A 24,265-nucleotide genomic window follows, 5' to 3' on the forward strand; every position below is an offset into this window, starting at 1 on the left:
AAATAGCGGAGGCTTAGTTCAGGAAGATAAAAATGGATGTGAAGGAGTTCAGTCAAGAGAAGGGGCAACATGACACAAAGACTTCATCTAAATTAATTCAATGACCAACCTGCCACAGGGTTTCTCCTCTGTGGTGTTGAGATTGAAGATGTTTTCAAAGTTGTACAGACTCAGCACCTCCTCGTTCAGTGTGTCTAGCTCGATACAGCCCTTAAAGTTCGGCAGAGCGAGTGGGGATGGAGGCTAAAAACAGTAAAGAAAGATCAAGAACGTCAGGGCAGGATTCTTTATCATATGATCTAAATTTACATCAACACAATCCTAAACCCTCAGATATGTTTGAAACTCCACTTTACTAAACCCTGTGTCCTATGGTGGAAAGTAACTGAGTAAATCCTAATTTTATAAATGTGGACGCCATCATAGGCCACACCCACACTACCATGGAAGAATAACAGAGGTGCGACTTTAACATATTTCAATGAAGGGGTTCCTTCCATAACTGATGGGTGTAACTGACTCCACTCAACAACAGAAATGTGCACATGAACTTACCTTGAAAGTGCTCGGGTATCCTCCCACGTAGAAGACAGTGTCTTCAGTCAAGAGGTTGAGCAGCCCCTGATCTCCTCCAGCCTCCACCGTTTTTCTGACTTTTTGGTCTCCCTCAGTGGCATCTAAAGACATGACCATTTGACCGTACTGGAGGATCCTGCATTCAGCCAAACAGAAGAGGAGATACTTATACAAAACAAGATACATGGGAACATGTGGACGAAAAAAAAAAATGCATGTAAACCAGGATGTGACGGACTTCTGAAGCCTTATACTGACATGTGATATGCTTTCTGTGTCAATATCATAGCTTGCATATTGAATTACATTTTTTTTTTTACATGAATATGTTTCTGAAACAGCATTTACAGCTTCACAAGACACTTACAAACAATTACATTTGTTTAACTATAATAATAGTTATACGCCAAGTGCCTGCTCTTTGTGGGAACTGTTGGGTTCCTCTCTATAATAAAGTAAGGTCTTGACCTTACCCTGTAAAGTGCCTTGAGATAATGTATATTGTGATTTGGTGCTATACAGATAAAATTGAATTGAATTATTAATATAATAAAACAACAACACAACACGCAACATTTCTTGAAAAGGAAATATCGAGTCTCTTTCAGTGGTACAGCAGGTTAAACATTAGAAAACCAAGATATTTACTCTTCTACTGCAACTCACAATATCCAAGGATAAGACACCGCTTTGTTATATTTTAAATTTTTTGAAAAATCTAATTTCACCATGTGAAAATCCGCTCAAGAACAACAAGAATGATATAATGAAACAAAGACACAGAAAAGCATCTGCAAATATGTGCATGAAACCATGTAATTATGTCTGCATATACATATATTATTGTGTGCGTGTGTTTGTGTGTGTTGTACCTCTCCAGCACTACACTGTTGAAGTTTCCATCAGACTTGACATCTTCAGTCATCTGCACCTCAGCAGTTTCTCCTCCAACGTTAAAGTACCAACGCAGTTGCTTCCCCTCCAGCGCCATACCCAGGAACTCCTTACTGGACTACAAATACCATGGACACAGTAAATGAAGACAGAAGCCATAGACCTTGCTCCAAATTCATGCACAGGAACTCCTTACTAGTTAAATACTGTAATCCCACAAAAAGACATATAACATGCAAAATAAAACAACACAAAATGGGCCTCTGTGTTGCCGTGGTGATGCTTACATCCTTGCTGCCGAGGTAGAAGACAAACTGCCGGGGCCCGTCACCCTGTCGCCTCGCCCGTGCCGCCTCTGGCAGAGTGATGTACAACTTCAGGGAGGTGTAGGCAGCCAAGTCGGCCAGGTTAGGTGGAGTACGCACCTGGACACCGGACGCCCCGTTAAACTTCACTGGCACACTCACCTGGATGAGAGAGAGGGGAGGAGACAATGCGATAAAAACATTTGAGGTTTTCAATTGCAACTTCTCATCTCTCAGTTTATTTTTCTTTTCATTGTTTTAATGTGTACCTTGCTGGCAGCGTTGCGCGCCTGCTGTATGAGCTGTCGGATGCGGTTGATGTTCTCAGAGATGTTTGGCATCTGGATGGAGTGATTCTGCAGTTTATCCAACTTGGTGAGAAGCGTGGGGATCGTGGTGCCCAGCTCGTGCACTACAGAGAAAGACAGGGAGGTAAATAACTGACTCCACAGACACAGTCCATTTTTTTGTTCACTTTAATAACACTTCAATAACTTTGTTTGTTGTTTGGATTAGAACAGCTTCACTTTTACGTGTTCTTCATTAGGGCTTCAACTTGCTGATTATTAACTTGATTTATCAATTAATTCTTTGGTCAGAAAACTGTTAAATATTATAATTTCCCATAGCCAACGATAGCGTCTTCATCATACAGCTTTAATGAGGCTTTAATGAAGATTGGAAACAAGTAGATAAAGACATATAAATGTATATGTGATACTGGTAAAGTGTTTTTATCTTTGGAGTCATTTAAGGGGAAATGTTAAGGGGAAAATATGACTTAAAGGGCTAATGAAGTAAACATATTACTGGCAATGAGCCAGGATGCATCATTAAAGACTTGTGTGTGACGTCCCATGACAAAGAGGATCAGATGCTGAAAGAATGAATAATAATATTTTTGGGGATGTTTCTTTATTGTCACAATCGCACATATTCAGAAGCTCCTACCGGTCTTGTTGGCCTCCATCAGCGCCTTGTTGATGTCATCGTTGGTGATGTTGGCGTCTCCGTACGTCTGCTTCCACTGGTCCAGCTGCTCTTTGATTGGGCGCAGGGCATCGTTGACTTTAGTGGCCGTGGTGTTCGCCACATTGGCCGCTCGCTTCGCCTCATCGATCTCCTGACTCACATCTGTTCGTCGCAGAGAGAAGAATGAATATTATTAAATTAAGTAAATGTAATATAATTTCTGTGTGTGTGTATGTGTGTGTGTGTGTGTGTGTGTGTGGCATACTTGTGGTGAAGTTGAGGTTGTTCTGAATCGTCTCCAGGTCCTTCATTACTTGAACCTGTTTGGTTTTGGCGTCGTCCAGTCGCTCCTGAGCGTCTTCCAGCTGTGGCTTCAGCTCTGTGCAGCAAAAATACACATTAAACACTTCAGCTACTGAAACATCACGACATCCTTTATATGAAGATAATGATGTAATATAATGTGATGTTGTGTGGTTACCGTTGTTGAGTTCATCATTGAGCTTTCCAACGTCGTCCTTCAGCTCCACACTGTGGTTCTTCAGAGAGTTGGCGATCTGACCCAGGTCCTGGTCCCTTATGTTCTACACACACAACAAAAATTACAAACCAGACACAAACAAACATAATCTAAAGCCAGCTGTTTAAGTTGTTAAGAGCTCAAACGGGTGTAAGAATAAATGTGTGTGTCCTGTACCTCCAAGGTGGCGTTAGCAGCCTTGTCGGCCATCTTGGCTGCCTCCTCTGCCTCCTTGATACTGTTGATAATCTTGTTGTAGGCTTGTGTCACATCTACAATTCCATCCTTCTTAGTTTCTGCAACCAAACTGCCGACAAACAGAAACAGTAACTCATGATATAGAAAATAAAATCTATATCTAAGATGATTAAAATCTTAAATCTTCTCCTGCACTAACTGATGACATTACAGAGTTTTAGCCGAGTACCTGGACAGGTTCATGGCTAACGCGTTCAGCAGCTCGGCGTGTCTCTCGGCCTCCTCCACCAGGGGGATCTTGGACTCGGCCTGAGCGAAGTTTTGCACTTTCTTTGCCAAAGGTTTCCTGGCGCCGTCCAGCTGGGCCGCCAGCCGCTCGTACTCCTGGGAGTCACAGGTTATAAAAAGTTTAAGAGGGAGATGACACATGACACACAACTGCACAATCGCCTGCTTGATTTCAAAATCAAAGGAATCAGCTCAGTAGATTTAGATTATTTGGACATGTGTGGTGCAGGTGGGCATCGCAAATCCTGCCCAGAGGTTTAACCTCACGTTCACCACTGACCTCTTTGGAGTCGTGCAGCATGGACAGCACATCGTTGACCTGGGCCACATCATCTTCAGCCATGTTTAACTGGTCGTTCACCTCCTTCATCTTGGACAGCATGTCTTCAATCCTCCTCTGAGAGGGAGACAGAGTCAGTCTATGATCTAATTCACCGTCTTCTTCTTTCTCTGTTCACAGTTCACGACGACTTCTAGCTCACCTTGTTGTCCTCCAGAGCTTTCTCATTCACATTGTTGATCTCTGCTGCTCTGGCGGTGCTGTTCACAGCTTCATTCAGGGCGTCTCGCAGGTCCATCATTTCCGAGTGGAAGCGGGCCAGGCGGTCTCTGATGGCTTTGGCCAAGTCGGTGTTTTCTCCCTGACGACTGGCCAGCTCCTTGTTAACACGATCCAACACTGGCAGAAGGAAGAAGTGATGAGACGCCGAAGCCGAGTTTAAGGATGCGATCACACCTACAGCTTGTGTTTACTTTGCTTGTCGTTGCTACTCACTCGAGACAATACTCTTCATTCTTTACTTATTCATAGGATACATGCTACGTACCAACTTTTAGTTACATATCTAATATAAAGAAACTGTTATGGTGAGTGTGCAGGAGGAATCAAAATGTATTTGTTTGTGTTTTGTGTCTCTGAGTGAATAAATGTACATTTTTCTGCCTCCGACTTCTCTCTGTCGGCGAGTTTCTTCTGTCCCACGTGGCTCCAGTGTCTCATCTCCTTCAGCATGGCCTGCACCTCCCTCATCTTCCTCTCCCGATCCCCGTCGTCCTGCTCTCCCCCGGTGTCGTTCAGTGACGACCTGTTTGCCATCATCAGGATGTCTGTGGAAAAAGTGGAAGCATCACAAACAAACATCATTCAACGTGTAGAAACTGTTACGAGGTATAGATAACAGCTGCTTCATATGAAATGACACCGGAGTTTAAAATGTGAGTGATTTTGTTAAAGAACATCCTGCTTTATCCCAGGGCAAATGTTCAGTGATATTTTAGGGCAGGAGTTTTGATCTGAAAACTTTTTTTCTGCACCAGCTTCTGAAGTCACATCTATGTTTAGTGAGCTGCTTTACATCTGATCTACACCTGATTTATGTAGTTTATGGAGATATTACCTTTGAAAAAAAAAAATCCATTCATATGGAAAAATCACTGTGCTTCTATCCAAACCTGTCCTAAGAGATGCAGAAAATATATATGATATATATATATTTTTTTTATTGTTAGTGTTATAAAATTGATTTCTGATTAACTTTTGTATATCTACCATTTATATTCATGGTCAGGTTTGTGATGAACATGAGCAGATCTTGCGCCCTCTGGTGTGTGTTGGTGGTTCTGTCCCGCAGGCCGCCGACCCTGTTAGTCATCACTGCTGCCTGAAAACACCACAACAGCTGCTGTAAGTTCTCAATGAAAACAGAGCAAATTACATTTTTCATTTCATGCTGTTGTTGCGAAAAAAATATTCCTCATAGTATAGTGAGAGTAAATTTGTGCCAGTTTTCTTGCTTTTCTTCCACAACTAAAAATTTTATGTGACAAGAAAAGCATTGGTGAAGAGTGGATAAAATGAATGTTCCTGTAATCATCACATGCTGTGATATATTCTCCTTTTTGAAATCCTGAAATAAAAAATGTGTATACTTCGATGGAGTTATGACTTCATGCTGCAACAGATATTAATTAATTAAAAGTTGAGGTATAAAACACTGATTAGTGTGGTTATTCAGTGTGTGTGTGAGAGTGTCATCATCATCAGTGTTCACACCTTGTCCTGCAGTTCATCAATGTCATCATTGATGTTCATGATTTCAGCATCCAGCAGGTCCGCCCGACCCCTGCTCTCATCCAGGGTGCTGTTGTAGTTCTCTATGGCGCGCTGCGATCATGGGAAAATTAGTGTAATTAATACCTTCTTACGGTCACTTCTGTTTGTGTGTGTGTGTGTGTGTGTGTGTGTGCGTGAGCACTCACAGCGACGTCCTCTATAGACTTGTTGAGGTTGTTCAGCTGAGCCCAGGCCATGGAACTGGCGTTCAGGCTGCTCAGCTGACCGGCTACTGAGCTGAAGTTGTTGTTCAACTTGTCCAGATCCTCCAAAAGGACGATGACACAGCTGTCACACACTGCACACAAAACACACAACCGCACACTTAATTTCATTCCTACATAGACATTTTTAAGAAATGGTTCTGTTCTCGTTGGAAGCAACGTGTGTGTGTGTGTGTGTGTGTGTGTGTGTGTGTGTGTGTGTGTGTGTGTGTGTGTTATTTACATTCACAGTGCATGCCTTGCTGGTCATCTATAGCTACACTGTTTTTCTGTGAGCACGTGTCGCACTGTTTTCCCGTCATCCCGTCAGGACAGCGGCACTCTCCGCTCCGCGGGTCGCAGCGGCCTCCTCTACACTCGCACTCTGAGTCGGGAGGGAAAAGTTAAACAAAACAAGTGAGCTGATTTTACTAGAAACATGTTGCATCCACAGTGTGACTAAATCAAAGTAGCTGATATCATTTACTACAATTAATGACATTCTGAAAGCTTTAATGCATCACTGGGGTTCAACATGCTTTATGCCGAGCTGTCAGCATTCACATTCATTCCTGATTTCACATGCAGACCCTGGACTGTATTTGAATATGGACCCACAACACTATATATTACACTGCAATTGGCACGTGGAGCCTGTGGCATCTTATTTAGGCTGCAGTGGTTCTGTACAAAGATCCTGAACATCAAAATACTTTTAGCTGTGGACAAACCCTCCAACAAAGGATGACTGCTCCATAATTGTTCATGAAATGAACAGTAAAACCTTTACCTTAAAACTATGATAAGATCAATATGTAAAATACTGGAAAATGTGCAGGATATACTGTATGTACCTACTGTTTAAGATATATATATGTGACAGGGAATCTACATGAGTCAATAAGTGTGTCTCCATACGTGATGCGTTCACTCACTCTTGCATCCGTTAGGTCCGTAGTCCCAGTGCCCAGGGGCGCACTGTCTGCAGTTCGGCCCATTGACTCCGGGCTGACAGGCGCACTGACCGCTCTGAGAGTCACACGGCTGGACGAGAGCCGCCGAGGCCTCACAGTCGCACTGACGACAGCCAGAGCACGAGTCGAAGCCAAAGGAGCCATCCTGAAGAAAATAAACAGGTTCACATAGAGGCACGAGAAGAAGACGGTCACAATTTAAAGTTAAGACTGTGTAAAATCAGGTTTTATTTAAAGCTACTGTTGCTGTAGTTGTGTCGTATTGAGGCTGCAACATGTTTTTTTGGTTTTGCTAATGATTGAAAGTTTAATTAGGAGGAGAACGTGTCAGAGGAGCAGAACCTCATTCAAACAGAAGCAATTTAATATCTGATATTTGTGATGTAATCAGCAGCCTGTTATTTTAACAAGTAGTTTCCAGCTGTTTTCTGTGTTTGTAAATGAATGGGAGTGAATTTTTGGAATTCATAATTCACACTGAAAATATAGAGAATATAAAACATAGAAAAGCAAATTTAATAAAACCCTCAGACACGTGTGCAGCTCTCACCTCACAGCGCTCACAGCGCGGTCCAGTCACTCCTGGTTTACAGCGACACTGTCCAGTGTGAGGGTCACATGACTCGGTGCCACAAGGCGAACAGTTACATTCTGTGTAACAAAAACAAAACACACAGCTTTCTAATTTGCTAATAAACCCTTTAACATCACTTTTTAAGCTTTAATTAACAACCTAATTAGAACAAATGAAAACATTAATGCATCTAATGAACTCTGGTTGAACTGAAGTTGAACTCACTGGTGCAGTTTTTGGCAGTGATGGCGTCACCGTAGTAACCGGGAGCGCAGATGTCACAGTGATGTCCGGCTGTGTTGTGCATGCAGCTCAGACACTCTCCAGTCAGCGAGTGGCAGTCGGTGAACAACATGTTGGGGTCGGTGTTGCCGTGGCAGTGGCATAGCTGGCATCTGCTGCCAAGCACCATGGGGTTGCCATAGAAACCAGGGGCGCACCTGCATCAAGAGGCCGATAGTTATGGACATGGAGCTGCAGCAAATGGTGTTTCTCTTTATCTTGCTTAAGTACTTAAAAATGATTAAAACCTGATCTGAGCTACATCAACAATTCCAACTCTTTGTCAAATAAATATCTTTATTTACAGATTTTAATGTCACATGGAGCCAAAATGATAAAATGAAGCAGTGTTACCAAGAGGTATCATGTTATCAAGTTAAAGAGTTTCAACTTAAAAACAAACAATAAACTCTATCTTAAACTCCATGTACTCGAATAAAAATAATAAATTACAAAAAAAAAAAATTAATTCAAAATATCAAAGTTTATTTATATCTGATTAGTTGGTCTGCATGTCTTATTAGATTGTATAGCTTTAATTTTAGATAACATAAAACAGTGCATGTTACAGGTTAGAGTGCTGAAGAACACTCACAGAGTACCTCAATAACAAGTCTTGAAGTCTGGCATTTGGTGACCAGTCAACATCTCTTAATGCCCCCCCCCAAATCAAAGCAGTCTACATCACGAACAGTCTGTATTTGAATTTTTGGGGTGTGTGTGTTGTTGAGAACAAACCCACACTGTGCTGAGGAGGTGGTTTACCTTTCACAGTGTGGTCCAGCGTAACCCGGCATACACAGACACTGCATCCTGTCGCTTTTCTGCACACAGCCCTCTGCAAAACTACAACCAGAGAGAGAGACAATGAATGGCTGTGACATATGGTTCAGTGAGAACTCAGTAAAGTTAGATGGATATATTGATGAGAGGAAGAATGAAAAAAAGAGAGTAAAATGTACTGACTTGTTGGAGGGGACCCTCAGTGGACAGGGGCAACTGGAACATGACACCGCCTGCCCGTCAAGACTGTTGTTGCCGAGGAAACCGCCCTGACACTTCTCACAGTGGTCGCCGGCTGTGTTGTGCTGGCAGTTCTGATGGACAGAGAGAAAAAACACACAATGACTCACCGTAAAGAAAAATCTAGAGGTAAAACAGACTAGAGACAGGATTGATTATTGATCCTCACCACACAGATTCCTGATCCGTCCTGACACTGGTCAGAGTGTCCGTTACAGCTACAGGGGACACACTTCCCCAGAAACAGGCCGATGGTGTCTCTGTAGTAACCAGGAGCACATTTCTACAGAGAGGACAGGAGGGAAACATCAAATCTTCTGTATGTAGAGCTACAGCTATTATCTCCATTACTGATTTTAATCATCCGATTGATGATTAATCTGCTGATTAACATAGAGAAAAAGCCATATTATAATTTCCAAACGATGACACCTTCGAGTTGTCCTAAACAAAGCACAGGGCCCTCACCTGACACGAGTCTCCCAGGTAGTTGGCGGGACACATGCAGATCTCCACATTGTTGGCATGGCGACCGGTGTGCAGGCTCTCGGCGCCCTCCAGCACAGCGCCGCGCAGCGACACGGAGTGGGCCGACTGGGAGTGGAGGGCCCGGATCTGCAGGGACTCCAGACCGACCAGAACCATCATCAGTTCCTCCCGAGACACAGAGTTCCCCGTCTGAGCGTGACGGAAACTACCCTGTGGGGAGAGGAAGGAGGGAGGAGGACGAGGAGGAATAAAGGATCATCATCAGTTGGACTTAGGTTTAGACTTTGGGCTTTTCTATATCCCACAATGACACTTGTTGCCTAGCAATGGACAAATACAAAACAATGAAGACAAAATAATTAATAAATAAAGAAATGAGCAAACAAGTTACTTAAAAGTAGCCATTATTATTTTACTTTTAACAAGATTAGTTAACACTTTAAGTTTCTTTGTGTTGAATAATTTCCTTAAATTTAAAAGCCTATGAAGCCTTTAATACTGTTACTATTATACTATATACTGGACGGCCTGTTGTAACAAAATTGTGTTGTTATAATGGACCGTCACTGAAAAAGTCATTGTTATATTCCTTTATAACGGACACTGTTATGGTGTAAATGCCTCCATTTCAGAAATGTGAGTCTATTTATTTATTTTAAGTATTTATTTTATCCTATTTTTTAGGGTATCAAGCACTGTACTATTCTGTAAAATAACATAAAAAAAATTAACAAAAAGTAAAAAAAAACAAAACAAAAACAGCTTTTTCCTATTGTAGCACCTTAGGGGTCTCTACAAATGAAATATGTATTATGTAATATTGTATATCAGCAACTCCAGATGGCAGTGGAAGGGTGAGGTTAAAAGTAAGATTATATAAGGCTTCTTGTTTCCATTTCTTAATGTCTTGGAAGAAAAGAAAATTTCCCTCCGGTGATCAAAACCAAAAATCATGACGACAACAATTTGGAAAAAAAGGGCAAATCTGACTTGTTGATACTAGTCTGTGAGTTAAGCTGTTCACAGTCAGCGTCTCACATCCATCTCCTAGTCTCAACCACCCAGGACGTATGTATGCATGTAAAGGTGACTTTACCTCCACCATGTGAACTATGCCCAGGTGAGGCTCCTCAGGTGAGGAGTACTCTCTCTCCATGAACACCAGGGTCATCTGGTTCCCCTGCAGCAGGAGAAAACCGTGGAGAGACTTTTAGAAATGTGTGTGCAGTGGATGTATAACACAGTGTGGGTTTGCTATTTTTCATATTGTATCATATGAGACAGGGTTTTATGAATAGAGCTTTTATGCATGTGTGTTCATGTGTGCACCTTGAGAATGATGTCAGGCCTGGAGGCTTCTGCAGGCAGAGACAACACATCGCCTCTCATGGTCTGAGTGTGGAGACGATACCTCAGGTAACCTCCATAGGACGAGACCTGGACGACAGACCGAAGTTTTAAGTGATGAAAAAAACAGGCAGACAAGAGAAAGAGATTGAAATAAATAAAAGCATTACGAATGAGAGTAAAGACAGGTAAACCAGACAGAGAGACAGGCTTTAATCTCACACTACAGCATCTTAATCCAGACAACAATCGATTATATTCAGACAGTACAGTGTAGCGGAAACAAGTTCCAAGGCGAGTGTTTGATTCGTGACGGATAAAATGCCTGTATTCCTGCGGTAACCATGCAGGTTTTGGCAAAGCTGACATTTGAAGCTGGTTCATGGAGCGGAACAGGACTCAGCCGGGGATTTAAATCGAAGCATCGGCCCTCAGACAGATGCTGGTGGAATCACACATGAAAGTTGTGGATTCAGAAGCTCAGACTAAACACTGATCTGTATCCACACACCCCGTCTGAGCCTCGGGATCAGCGATGTGGGCGATGTTTGTCTGCTGTAATCTAGGGGTGTGTGTGTGTGTGTGTGTGTGTGTGTGTGTGTGTGTGTGTGTGTGTAGTCATGACTTTGTTGTAATTTGTGTCCCTACAATTTGTGTTATCTTTATCTTTGATTGAAAACTTTCCTATTTTACTTTACCTATTCTACTCAGTAATGGTTAAAAACCTATAGTCTTAGCTTTTAAATCGCTTTCCTTTGAATTATTTTTCGTATTGTTTTAATTTAATTTAATTGTGCATCTAAATGTGGGAGTATTGGGAGTGGGAGTATCTCTCTTGGTAACATCACTCACATTCATGCTCTTCTTTCCTAAGTCTCTGATTAACATTTGCTTTTCAGAAACAGCTTTTCTTACCAAGTTAGTAAAGAAGATGGACACCACTCTCATGGCAAATGTAAAGTAGGAACCAGCTGGTTAGCTTAGCTTAGCATAAAGACGATAGACAGGGAAAACGACTAGCCTGGCTTTGTCAGGAGGAAAAAGTCCACCTACCTGCACCTCTAAAGTTCATTAATTTACAAGCTTGTAAGTTTCACAGGAGGTTATTTGCTGGACCACGCCCCTGTTTCTAGTCTTTATGCCAAGCTAAGCTAACTGGCTAATTAAATGTATAGAGATGAGAGGTATCAATCTTTTCATCTAACAAATAAACATAATTCCCAACCTGGTCAGATTAGACTTTCTTTAAAAAAACACTAACTCCTACGCAGTGACACGATGATGCATTCAAGTGTAATCAAATCCAAGCTTTGACCAAACTGAACCAGAAGTATCAGATGTCAGTCTCTCTCTCTCTCTCTTTAATAGACATGTGACATTTTCATGCTTTGTTTTGGGAACTCAGACTCAGACTCAGTTTGCTTATGATTTGGTTAGAAAACTGATTGTTTCATAAATCTATCAGTATTCCTGACTAGAGGTCTTACCTTGTCTCCCAGGTAAGTCCTTGGTGCGTGCCAGTGGAGATCCTGGTAGACATCAGGTACATCACTGAGGTCAGCCTCCACAAGGTCCTGACCTGGATACACCGTCACTGGTACTTCCTGTCTGTCTGCTCCGAGCAGCACCCAGCCCTCCATGTCCATGACCTACAGCAGAAAAGAATGAATTAAAATCCAGCAGGAAATCAAAAAAGAAAAATTAAAATACACTAATCAGGTTCTGTAATATATAAAGGGATCATTTTAACATGATTGAAAAATCTAAATTTTATCCACTGAATGAGTGTTGATGATAACAATAAGCACCTATTTAAGAGATGTGAACACCAACGCAAGCGCATAAAATCTCAGAATAATAACAGTTAGAGCAGAAACAATTTGTCTTATTAGTTGATTGACAGAAAATAAATATAACTCAACATAAATCAACATAATAATTAAAAGGTTGGACATTTGAAGACGTCACCTCACACGCTGAGAAACTGAAACTTCTGATATTTTATGGATAAAACAACTTATCGATTAATTGAGAAAAAATTGGCTGATAATGAAAATAATGGTTAACTGCAGCCGAAGTAACAGCAAGGTTTTAGCATCAAGAGCAGCAACACCGATCTCTGACTCTTCTCATGGTTTAAGTACAAGGCTGAGACAAGCTTCAAATTATATATAAGACATAATGAATATCTCTTGACAGTACAGATGTCCTTTCAGGATTTGAGATCAAGCTTCTTTCTCTAATCATTGCATGATAATGGCTCCAGATGTGGATCAACACCAGTTCATTGCACTTCAGCACAGAACTGATTTGTGGAGTGAGTTGAAGTATCTCTTGTACCTCAGTGCGTCTTTTTTCCGAGCTGCGACAGCGGTCTGTGGCTCCGAAGCAGAAGCAGCTGGTGCAGCCCTTCGGGTTGGTTGGGTCCAGGTGGAATGTACCAACTCTGCATTGATCACAGCGAGATCCCTGGACGTTCTCCTACAGGTGGAGGACACGCAGCAGGTGAGGACACACTGTGGGTTCAGAGGGACACGTGTGTGTGTGTGTGTGTGTGTGTGCGTGTGTGTGTGTGTGTTGTCCCACCTTGCAGAGACACTGTCCCGTGAAGGAGTCACACACTTCCTCCTCGGTTCCCGCCTCGTTGCAGTCACATGGCCTGCAGTTGGGGTAACCATAGAAACCAGGAGCGCAGCGGTCACACTGACGGCCGACGACGTTGTTCTTACATCTGGAAAAAATAACGACCAATTGTTAAAGTTCAAGATTCAAACTGTTCACGTCTATTAATCAACTCCGTCTGTGGATCGATTTCTCTGTCCATAAAGACCAACCAGCGACCTCTGACCTTTATGCACTAAAATGTACTGCAGTTTTGCATATGATGAAAAGTTTATTGCATTGTGTGTGTGTGTGTGTGTGTGTGTGTGTGTGTGTGTGTGTGTGTGGGGGGGGGGGGGGGGGGGTTAATGCCAGGTGCTGGGACCTTAAGTGATGAAAGCCTTTAGGCAGAAAAATAATTTCAGGTTGACATCCTTGTCTTGTCAAGGCAGAGCTGACACATTCCTGTGTGTGTGTGTGTGTGTGTGTGTGTGTGTTACATATTAAACACAATAGACGGAGGGTTACAGAGTTGCAATAGTTACAACTCTAACCGCATTTAAAAACCTCTCACTCCCACAACCTCCCACTCACATTTATATTACATATTCAACTAGAGCCAGCATTCGATTAGCCTTGGTTAACAGAAAGCAGGGAACCACTGATGGAGACGGATTTAACAGATAAAACATGTCAACCTGTAAAACAGACAGATTTTTCATCTCTGGACAGAGCCAGGCCAGCTGTTTCCCAGCTGTTTCCCAGTGTTCCCAGTCTTTATGCCAAGTGAATCTGCTGGTTCTAGCTCCATATTTACGTGTGTTACTGATCTTCTCCCCTTACTCCAAGAAAAAACACGAAGCAGCATTTTTACCAAAATGGTGACTATTCCTTTAAATGTGAGTGTTTCATCTTTTCCCTATTCACCCTTAGATGACATATATATATATATATATATATGTTTTTAAGGCATTTTATGTCTTTATTCAATAGCAGCAGTGGAGACAGACAGGACATGCAGGTAGAGAGAGTAGGGAAATAACATGCAGCAAATGGTCCCGCTCAAACCAGGGACTGGCCTAAGCATTTGACCATGAGATCACCTCGAACCTGTTCCTCCTTGTCACAACCACCTCTTTGTGTGATAAGTGAAAAATATGAGCTGCCTTTGCAACTCCAGTAATAGTGGCTGCCCCCAGAGAGCCTAAGTCTGTTGAATGTGTACGTTCAGTGGTAACTCTGCATCAAATGGGGCTGGTTAGGACGAGGACAGACAGCTACTGTGTTGTTGGCAGTCTTCAGGGGAACCAGCGCTGACTGACAGAGTTTTAAAACCTGGAGGTTCCACAAAACTCAGACAAGAGTTGACAAGTACAGCTGGCCAAACACACAGACAACCAACCCCGCGTTAGGATCAGAGCCAAGATCGTGTCAGGAACCGGTGAGAAATAACTGCCTTTTTAGGTGTTTCCAAACAGAGGCCTGAAATTTGAGAGTTGAGCTTACTGAACCAGAAACGTTATCTATCACACAGTGGTGGCAGAGTGAGGAGCAGAAGATGATTTATGGCTTCTGAACAACATAAAAGCACTTAAACTGAGATGAAACTGAATTTATTCCTCTCTCCGTTTCATTTTTTTTTGGTGAGAACGAGGGGGATTACTGATCACTGCCTGCAAGCTCCTCGAGCCCGAAACAATGTCCCTGAGGCACAGCAGTAAAAATCAATCATCATTTCCTCTGTCTCATCACGTCCCACCTGCACTGTCCGCTGAGCGTGTCGCAGCTCACATCAGGGGAGGTGATGCCGGGCCGGGAGCAGTTGCAGACCTCACACCCCACCACCGGGTGGCAGCCGAACGTCTGGGGCTCACACTGGGTGCACTCAGGGCGCAGAGTCCTCGGAGGGCAGATACAGTCCCCGGTCACAGGTTCACACAACCTTGTACCGCAGTTACAGGCTGCAGGGGAGACGAGAGGAGACAGAGCTAGTGACAGGAAAGACAGAATCCTTCAAAATAAAAGTCCTCCATTTCAAAAACAGAACGGAGGGAGTAAAAAGAGACAAATCCACTTCAGTTTTTTTTCTTGTCCCTGATGGACTTAGTGTAAATTCTTTCCTTTTCTGGGAATCTAATCTGGGACATTATAAAATTCTAACCACAGTGTGTCATAATTTGCCACCAAGTTAAGATTAATTGTTAATTGTATGTTTTATTTGTGAGTAAAAGAAAAAAGATACATGAATTCATACCCAGTGTGACTAAAGCTAATTATTTGTCATTCAGCCAATCAGAAACCTACGTCTGCAGTTGGGGAATCCCCAGTAGCCCGTGGCGCACATGGAGCAGTCTCGGCCGATCACGTTCGGTCTGCAGCGGCACTGTCCGCCAAACGCCTCACAGGTGTCGCTCTCGGCTCCGACCTCGTGACAAGCGCACGGCATCGCCCCGTTGTTGAAGAAGGCCGACAGAGACACGGCCGAGCTGAGGCAGAACTTAGAGGCCGTGGCGGGACTGAGAGAGGAGAGAGGAAGAGTCATGTTACCTCAAATGAAGGATATGTTATACATAAAAGGGGCCACAGTGGCTCATTAAAGTGAAATCTATCTGTAGCACATGTTGAACTTCTCCTTCTGAGATACTGACTTGATGTAGAAGCTGTTTTGGCCACAGTTGCTGATGAAGTCGTAAGATTTGTCTAGAGGTTCCTCGTTCAGGTAGCTGGAGCTGTAGCTTATCTGAGGCACGACCAGCACATAATCCTGGAGACAGACAGCAGGTTAGACAACGTTCTTCATTTGTGTACCAGCAAACACATGCTGCTGCAAGGTCTTATGGGAGAGACGGCACAATCCGAGCTTTCAGGAAATAACTTGAGTACTTTGGCTTCCTACTGTATTCATTTAATGTAAAATGACAATGTAGAATCTGGCTGTCCCTTCAAATGTCATTAGCTGAAGGATAAGTGCATGTTTTAAATGCCAATGCAGTGTGAAGTTTATCCCACAGAACTTGAATGTAACAACAGCACCAGAGAAATGGAAGAGTCATCAAAGCTGTGCAGGAGATGTGAAGGTTTTAATGTGGAGGTTGTGAAAATATCTCTCATGTAAGTATAATGACAACACAGAGGAAACTTCATAATAAAAGCCAATAAAGAGCACAGTAGTCTTTACAGTAGAGAGAGATTTTAAGGAATGAAAGGTGAGGAATGAGGCGGTAAAACTCACCAGCCACAGTGTCTTGCCTGCAGGGATCTGCACTGTGAGGAAGACCTCGTGGTCCGTCACATCCAGGATGATCTGATTCTCAGAGATCAGGACGTTACGGCAGCCGTAAGCGTGGGGACAGAAGGAGGCGTTGGCGTGGCCTAAAGGACAATGTCAAATTTGATTAATATGTTCTCACCTAACTGTCCCTGTGTTTGTTGCTCTTTATTAATCTCTTTGCACTCAGAACCACACTGATTGCAGATTCTGTATCTCGGATACCCATCGCACGCTCTGACCTTGCCAGATTCGTCCTCCGTTAATGTAGACCTGTACAGGATAGGTGGGGTGGAGAGGCTGGTGATAGTGGAGGATGAAGACGTAACGCCCCAGAGTATGGACACGAGTCGAGAACACCGCTGCATTCTGGGTAAAGTGGATGGTGTAGGAAGAGAAGGAAAAAAAGGCGGAGAAAGAAAAAAATAAAGATAAGAGTGGTGATGGGGATTTTTAGGTGTCAGAAATATCTTATCTTCTTATGACACACATAAGGACTGGTCGAATACGAGTCAGAGTCCAGATTTGAGTTGTTCACAGTCCATTTCGTTCTGTTAACTCTGATCCTCCGTCGGCCTTCGTACCTGCAGTGAGTCCAGTCTGACGTGGTTGCTGTTATCTGCTGCGTGTGGAGGTCTGTCTCCTCCGCTCCAGGCCGCCTCGTCTCTCTGGTGGAGATTCAGAGGAGGAGCTGCTGCGGGGGAGGCCAGGATGGGCTCCTGCATGGAGGAGCTCTGCCCGTCCTTCAAGACCAGAGAGTCTGACGGGGTCTGGAAGCGTGAGGCGGCGCAGGAGGAACTGTGGCAAGACGGGGAGAGAGGATGGTTTATGTGGATAGTTGTTGGCAGCTTTTATAGGTATGAACCATTATCTTATGCTACTTTACCTGTCAGGTGAGAACTGTCCATGAGTGCTGATGCAGTGGACTTTAGGCTCCACGTACTCCATGGTGAACTGGTCTTTAGGCACCAGGTACACTTTGTGCTGCAGACAATGAAGAGACACATATGTTGGCTTTTTCATAGAAGTGCACATCAAAAGCTGCAGGGACTGATCAGTCAACTTAATCAGAAAATTAAACAATGATCATGATAAATTTAGTCATTTAGCAAAAATATACTAATTAGAGATTCTAAAATGTAAAGATCGCATTCAAGTCACTGTAAAGTGAAAATTATTTTTCGGTTTTGGCTCATTTGACAGGCAAATTATTGGAAGTGGACGAAGTCAATAGTTAAAATGACAAAATATTCTCTGAGGTGACTGATCACTAAAAACATCCCATTAATTGATAAAAAAAAAGCCCCGGTATACAGACACATTTAACCATTTAAGAACATTGACTGCTCCAGGTTTACAACATCTCGAATGTGAGCTCATCATGTGACCACTGCACTCCGGGTCTGATCATGTGACGTGGGTGTGGTCCTCACCAGGAAGAAGCTGGCACGGTCAGAGATGAGCTGGACCTCGGTGTCGGTGGGTAGAGAGAAGACAGCCACTCTGTTCTGAGCATCGACGGCCACGACTCGACACAGGAAGCTTCACACAAACACAAACATGAACACACACACACACACACACACACATACACACACACAGTGATTAAGAGCCGTTGACACACTTGATGAAGCACAGACAGTAACAGTACACTGTGAACCAGCTGTGTCCACACATTATAGCAAGACCACACTCCAGCTTTTCACTGCAGCCACACGAAACACAGTTAACCCCCTCCCAATCCCATATCATAATAACAATGATGTAAAATGGGGCCTGAAACAGGGAGCACCCGTTTATTGAACTGATACCAAGTTCAATAAAGATAAGTGTGACTCTGGAAAAGGCTCTGAATCGACAGAGGGAACAGATGTGAGATCACCCTTGTACCTGTATTTGCAGTGTAGCAGGGTGACAGTGTGCTGGTGGGTCCGTGATCCCGGCATGTTGACGGCGACAGACAAAGTTTGTGGCAGTTCTTCTTCGGTGGAATATTCCACCACCAGGACGTAATCACCTGCAGACGGCAGACGGGTTTGCAGCTCCACGCTGATCTGCAGCAGAAATGTAAAAATATTTATTCTATTTATAAGCCACAGAATCTGCTCATCAACCGGCTCATTACACATATTACACAAACATTTTCGACATTTCACTCTCTTACGTCGTAGCCACTGCAGACGGCCATGTCAGGGTGGCGCGGGGTGACCTTCTCAGTTGGGCAGGGGCGTGGCAGGTGGTTGTCATGGCGGCAGCTGGCATCATTGCTGGAGATGGAGGGGAAAGAGTCCAGGGAGAGATACCTGTACAGCAGGCAGCTGGAGAGACAGAGAGAGACAGAGCTTAGAGAAGACAGACCCACAGACCAAAATGTTTGTTTCTGTTTATTTTTATTCATTTATTTATGAGGACCACGTGTCTTCACAAAGACAGACAGACCAAATGTCCTCACAAGGATAGCAAGTTTGAGGACATTTTCATGCTCTTCACATTTTTGAGAGGAAAGTTTTTGGGAAAGAGCCAGAACTAGACATTGAATTAAAACTCCATGTAGAACTTTGCTTAAGTTAATATTAAGATGTGAAACTCACATGAGGCTGTCTTCTGCTAACTGATTTAAAGGAATTGTTTGACAGTTTGGGGAATAAGCTATAATAATATATGAGATATAGATGTGCTGGTAGGCAGCTTTATTATCTTATCTTTGCACAGAGCCAGGCAAGTTGTTTCCCCCTGTTTCCAGTCTTTATGCTGAGCTAAGCTAACAAGCTGCTGACTGTAGCTTCATATTTACTGACATGAGACATGAGAGTGGTGTCTAACTGGCAAGAAAGTAGACACCAGTAACTTTAGGTTATATTAAACTATTCCTTAAATTAAAACCTGTTTTCACATTGAAAAACCGCATGACAGAGCACTAGCAGGGCATATAAACAGATGTGGAGCTGTGCTTGATGAAGAATGCTCTGGTTGGTTGATTTTTACTGTAAGATGTTTGTGTATATTTACTTCTGGCTGGCGTCAGGTGCAGAGCTGTAGGTGCAGGGTTCTGTGACCTTGATCTGCAGGATGGGAGCTTCATAGTAGGCACTGGGCAGAAGGACTAAGTAATCCTGAGGGTAAAACAGAGCATTGATACAGTGTTATTGTGTAAATGAACCATAAACACAGAGTGTAAAAAAACTTAAACACAAACTCGTATATTTGTGGGAGTTTTGGTGAATAAAAACATCCATCTTGGTCTTTATCCTGGGTTTAAATGTTTGTATGCTTGTATAAAAACATGTGTTGTGTGTGTGTGTGTGTGTGTGTGTGTGTGTGTGTGTGTGTGTGTGTGTGTGTCTCTCACCAGCAGGATTCCCTCAGCCTCTATAACAACAGTCCAGGTTCCCGGGTTCAGGACAAACGGCTCCATAAAGTTATTCTGGGGAACGTTGACGAAGGTCGGCTCCACACTGGGAGCGAAGACGATCTGTTTGATCTGTTCTGAGCCTGGAAAACATTTACAAAATGCACAGTGTTAGATATTACAACTGAAATACAATCAAAAGAGAGAATGAGTGAAAATGCATTTGAGAGAAGAAAATGTGAAAATTAGGCAACAAAACTTAAATTAACAGCACTAAATTTAACAATAAAATGTGATAAATATGCAAAAATACCACTGTAGTGTAACCAGGAGATTAACTTACAACAAAACACACACAAAATACACACACACATTTCTTGTACTGATATCTTGTTCTAGCTCACAGTCAGAAACATTCATACTGATGCTCTTTTGTGATTGGTGGAGACCTACCTCTGCGGTTCACCTGATAGGCTGTTATTTTACCATTGGAGGTGGCGCCCTCAGAGTTTACATATCTGAGGATGAAACGAGTCAGATAGACGTCTGCCTCGCTCACATAAACCTGAAGCTTCACTGCGGTCTACAGGGTCGGGGTCCGAAAGGGACGAGTGGGGGTGGGAAAGGGGAGGAGAGGAGGAAGTGTGGAGGATAAAAGATGTGAATCCTTAGTAAAATCCCTGAACGTTTGCACTGATCTGTGGCCCCTGAAGGTGAGAGAGGGATAGGGCTTCCTGAGCGAGAGCAGAGGCCGCCACCAACAACCACATACGTCCCTCCATCATCTGTCTCGTCTGACAGATAAGTCGTGAAGAACAGAAATACAAAGAGGAGGAAGAAGATTTGCACCCAGGTGAAACTGTGCTCCAGATACTGTCAGTCAGAAACTTTAGGAACTAATTACAAGTTCAAGAGAGAAAGAATTTCTATACCTAATGCAAAATCTTACTCTCCACACGACGGCTAATGCTGTGTCAAAGGTAATTAGCAGAGAAGCTAGCATGCGTACAAAAAAACTATCTGTTTGCATCTCAAATCTATGTCTTTAACCTTCTACCCCACATGTTTTTTTCATGTCCTAACTTGCTAAATCAAAATTGTTCATATAGCAAGATGCCATCATCATCACATGACGCAGACAGAGCTGTGTCTGAACCATTTTAGTTCAGTTACTTTTTGGTTGTTTCTTTGTTGGTGCTCATTCCTTCTGTGATTTTTGCTAATTTCTCTAATTTCTAGAAAACTGCATTATCTCTGTTGATTAATACTTCTGTTTAAGCTGCTGTACTGATAATGCGTTTTAGTTTCATGGAGCTATAAGATAATAATCGTGGCACAGGGTTGAGACTTTGTTGTGTATCTGGAACACAGCCTGAGTCTGGAGCCAAGCATGAACAGAGGAAAGAGGTGAGGATGTGCAGTTTTAAAACCAGCATTTTCTGCACTGCACAGGAAGAGATGGAGGGAATGAGAAAAGAGGTGAAAAACACAATATTCCTCTTCCATCATCTCCTTTTTCTAATCCTGGAGTAGGTGATAAAAGGTCAGAAAGAGGGGGGGGGGGGGGGGCAGAGTCATTTAGTCCCAGTGCAGCACTTACAGTTACCACAGTAGTAGTTCCAGCCGTCCTCTATGACCGACACCCTGCCCCGAACATCCGAACCCCCCCAGTTGGCGTAACGCAGCACCACATGGAAAAGGTCCGGAGAGCTGACTGACACCGACACCAACACCTTGGACTGTCAAGGGACCCGCAAGCAAGGCAGCAGAGCAAAGGAAAGAGAGAGAGGGAGGGAGGGAGAAAAGTGGGAGGGACGGAGGGAGGAGAAGTGATTGAAGAAAAGAAGGAGGTGAAAAATAATAGAAAGCAGTAAGATGGGAAAAGAGGCAGGAATGAACAGAGAGGAGACGGGAATGGAGAGACAAGGGTGTAAGAAAACACCAACACAGGCAGAGGAACCAAGCCAAGAGAAAGACCTTAATACCATCACCTGCACCACCAAAAGCAAACCATCAGTCAGTAACAACACGTTTACCCTCAAATACAACCCAACATGTTTCTCTTTGGATTTCCACTTTTCAGCACAAACATCCATGAAAGCTGAGGAATAAATAACCTCCAAAAATATCTGTCCTGAAGATCCACTTGACGCTTTTACAGCTTTTGCAGCAAAATCAAATACAGGACAAGCTTGTAAAATGTTAACCTCCTGTGTATTTCAGAGGTTTATGTGCTGAGAAGTGATTCTACCAAAGAGAAATATCCCTGTAAATGTCCACACAACACTCAGCCATGGAGCAAGCTGTCTAATTCATGCAGGAGGAGAATAAATGATGGGCCACAGTCAAAAAAAATTTCTATGTACACAAAATGAATACACAACATAACTGCACCATTGAGCATGTTAAAAAATATACATCAGCTTTTTTACAAGTTATTTAAAAAAAAAAAACAGGTTACATGTAACAATACATCTGAGAGATGACTATAAAAATATACTTTATTGAAGTTTATAAATGTGTCATCAACATTAATATCAAACATTAGTAATTTGTTGTTCATCTTAAATCCATTTCCCTTTGAGCTACAAATGGAATCTGAATTATAACCGTGTAGTTGAAAGGTGAGAGGTCAGACAGTTGTGTTCCTACCTGGATTGGGGACATCTGAGCGTAACCTCTCCAGCTGAAGTCTTTGAACTCCAGGGGGTTGTAGCCGAATCGCACCGGTCTGCCGTCCAGCATGGTCCCTTCCTCGATCTCAAACTTCAGGTGATGGAGGTCTGGGAAGTAATGATCTGGACGAGGTCTGAGGACACAGGAAGATCCGTTCAGAAAGGTTAACATAAGACTACAGTAGAAACATCACAGTCTGGATGACAGTTTTAAAAAAGCAGGTGTGAGACATGTACTTTTCCCCTCATTTGAAAACGTCTTTATTGGTGTGCTGATAATGTTCAAGACATATTTACATTTTTGTCCAAATAAAGCTGGCAATAGGAAACAAGATATTTCCCATCCAGAAGCAAGCTACTGCATTTTGTTTCTTGCGATATCTATGTCCAGTTTGATGTCTTCTTACATTCCTACTATATTGTTCTTTCTGTGTCATTGATTAGGTATTAACAAAAGAGTAAGAGCAAAGAACTTGTAAAAAACCTTCTTTTCTACATGTTTATCATTTGGTTAATCCACAACATTCAGGGATGGAGGGAGACGCACATAGCAGCATTGTTTTTGTGATATAAGGAAACTGGAACTATGGGAAATGTAGTCTTTAATTTTGAAACTCACAACCATTGGTGTGAAAAATTAAAGCTACTAATCATCTTTATCTTTAACAGTTAATTTAACAATTATTTACTGATGTTTACAAGTACAACAGACACAACTGAACAGGTGTGTTAAGCTGCTGTGGCACTCACAGGTTACACTTAGCTCCCTCCACGTTGGGTCTGCAGCGACAACGGCCGTTCCTCTCCCCACAAGACTGACCTGCTGAGCCGCCGATGTCACACTGGCAACCTAAACACACAGCACACACGCGTAAGCATGTAAGCATGAGCTCCACGTTAACAAATACAAGAGAGCAGCATCACAGCTGATGAACACTTACCCTGGCAGCCAAAGTAGCTGTGCTCCTGCAGGTTGTAGTACCCATCTTTACAGGTGGAGCAGGTTCCACTGCAGGCGTTTGGCTTACAGTGACACTGACCAGTTTCCTGTCAGGCACAAGAAAGAAATGATTATTATCAGCGTGATAATAGGAAACATGGAGAGTGATCTTACAGCGCTTTTATATGAATTTTTAAAGTGAAATTATAGACAAGAAGTACAGGACAGGGAAGCTCACCTGTGCACACTCTGCTACACCACTCAGAGTCCCTGCAACGTGACACTCACAGTCTGCAGGAGGAAGGAGACACACAGATATTAGTTCATTTATGAGCTGCATTAACTGCATTCAGTCTAATGAGACATTGTGCAGTGTGTGTGTGCGTGCGTGTGTGTGTGTGTGTGTGTGTGTGTGTGTGTGTGTGTGTGTGTGTGTGTATTGGAAGTATATCTTACTGGAGCATCCCTCAGGATTGTCAGGAGATAGGTTCCAGTACAGAGGTTTACATCTGTCGCAGGCTGGACCCTCCACATGACGACGACACTCACACTGGCCCTGAGTGAGTAAATACACAAGTAAACCACTGAGTCCATTTCCATTGCAAATATTATGGAAAATTTTACACCATGAAGTAATTACAGGTGACACTTTGTTTACCAGATAAGTAACAATG

At 42.9% G+C, this 24,265-nt stretch overlaps 1 protein-coding gene across 2 annotated transcripts in view; it reads right to left on the reverse strand.

The window, feature by feature from the left end:
* The window catches only part of lama5 (laminin, alpha 5), an 88,501-nt gene that overhangs the window by 8,946 nt on the left and 55,290 nt on the right, over positions 1 to 24,265 (reverse strand). The window contains exons 18-64 of one of the 2 annotated variants that reach the window (XM_056385504.1): positions 24,048 to 24,147; positions 23,830 to 23,882; positions 23,593 to 23,698; positions 23,402 to 23,501; positions 22,629 to 22,785; positions 20,430 to 20,559; positions 19,977 to 20,119; positions 19,637 to 19,740; positions 18,792 to 18,945; positions 18,518 to 18,681; positions 18,061 to 18,169; positions 17,514 to 17,611; positions 17,212 to 17,425; positions 16,870 to 16,996; positions 16,592 to 16,731; positions 16,008 to 16,123; positions 15,664 to 15,875; positions 15,119 to 15,320; positions 13,345 to 13,489; positions 13,099 to 13,239; positions 12,246 to 12,407; positions 10,741 to 10,848; positions 10,508 to 10,591; positions 9,391 to 9,621; positions 9,092 to 9,205; positions 8,866 to 8,996; positions 8,665 to 8,745; positions 7,843 to 8,057; positions 7,594 to 7,694; positions 7,005 to 7,188; positions 6,314 to 6,454; positions 6,013 to 6,164; positions 5,807 to 5,917; positions 5,303 to 5,414; positions 4,687 to 4,860; positions 4,236 to 4,432; positions 4,034 to 4,150; positions 3,695 to 3,849; positions 3,445 to 3,574; positions 3,229 to 3,331; positions 3,013 to 3,126; positions 2,727 to 2,909; positions 2,045 to 2,187; positions 1,758 to 1,937; positions 1,449 to 1,588; positions 556 to 712; positions 110 to 243 (exon numbers count right to left, since the gene is read on the reverse strand). In XM_056385504.1, coding sequence (XP_056241479.1) covers positions 110 to 243; positions 556 to 712; positions 1,449 to 1,588; positions 1,758 to 1,937; positions 2,045 to 2,187; positions 2,727 to 2,909; positions 3,013 to 3,126; positions 3,229 to 3,331; positions 3,445 to 3,574; positions 3,695 to 3,849; positions 4,034 to 4,150; positions 4,236 to 4,432; positions 4,687 to 4,860; positions 5,303 to 5,414; positions 5,807 to 5,917; positions 6,013 to 6,164; positions 6,314 to 6,454; positions 7,005 to 7,188; positions 7,594 to 7,694; positions 7,843 to 8,057; positions 8,665 to 8,745; positions 8,866 to 8,996; positions 9,092 to 9,205; positions 9,391 to 9,621; positions 10,508 to 10,591; positions 10,741 to 10,848; positions 12,246 to 12,407; positions 13,099 to 13,239; positions 13,345 to 13,489; positions 15,119 to 15,320; positions 15,664 to 15,875; positions 16,008 to 16,123; positions 16,592 to 16,731; positions 16,870 to 16,996; positions 17,212 to 17,425; positions 17,514 to 17,611; positions 18,061 to 18,169; positions 18,518 to 18,681; positions 18,792 to 18,945; positions 19,637 to 19,740; positions 19,977 to 20,119; positions 20,430 to 20,559; positions 22,629 to 22,785; positions 23,402 to 23,501; positions 23,593 to 23,698; positions 23,830 to 23,882; positions 24,048 to 24,147 — 6,569 coding nt within the window. Of the gene's footprint in view, positions 1 to 109; positions 244 to 555; positions 713 to 1,448; positions 1,589 to 1,757; positions 1,938 to 2,044; positions 2,188 to 2,726; positions 2,910 to 3,012; positions 3,127 to 3,228; positions 3,332 to 3,444; positions 3,575 to 3,694; positions 3,850 to 4,033; positions 4,151 to 4,235; positions 4,433 to 4,686; positions 4,861 to 5,302; positions 5,415 to 5,806; positions 5,918 to 6,012; positions 6,165 to 6,313; positions 6,455 to 7,004; positions 7,189 to 7,593; positions 7,695 to 7,842; positions 8,058 to 8,664; positions 8,746 to 8,865; positions 8,997 to 9,091; positions 9,206 to 9,390; positions 9,622 to 10,507; positions 10,592 to 10,740; positions 10,849 to 12,245; positions 12,408 to 13,098; positions 13,240 to 13,344; positions 13,490 to 15,118; positions 15,321 to 15,663; positions 15,876 to 16,007; positions 16,124 to 16,591; positions 16,732 to 16,869; positions 16,997 to 17,211; positions 17,426 to 17,513; positions 17,612 to 18,060; positions 18,170 to 18,517; positions 18,682 to 18,791; positions 18,946 to 19,636; positions 19,741 to 19,976; positions 20,120 to 20,429; positions 20,560 to 21,576; positions 21,716 to 22,628; positions 22,786 to 23,401; positions 23,502 to 23,592; positions 23,699 to 23,829; positions 23,883 to 24,047; positions 24,148 to 24,265 lie in introns of both variants that reach the window. The other variant, XM_056385503.1, reaches the window with a different exon arrangement.

The sequence above is a fragment of the Seriola aureovittata genome, chromosome 9 (assembly GCF_021018895.1).
Source record: "Seriola aureovittata isolate HTS-2021-v1 ecotype China chromosome 9, ASM2101889v1, whole genome shotgun sequence".
NCBI lineage: Eukaryota > Metazoa > Chordata > Actinopteri > Carangiformes > Carangidae > Seriola > Seriola aureovittata.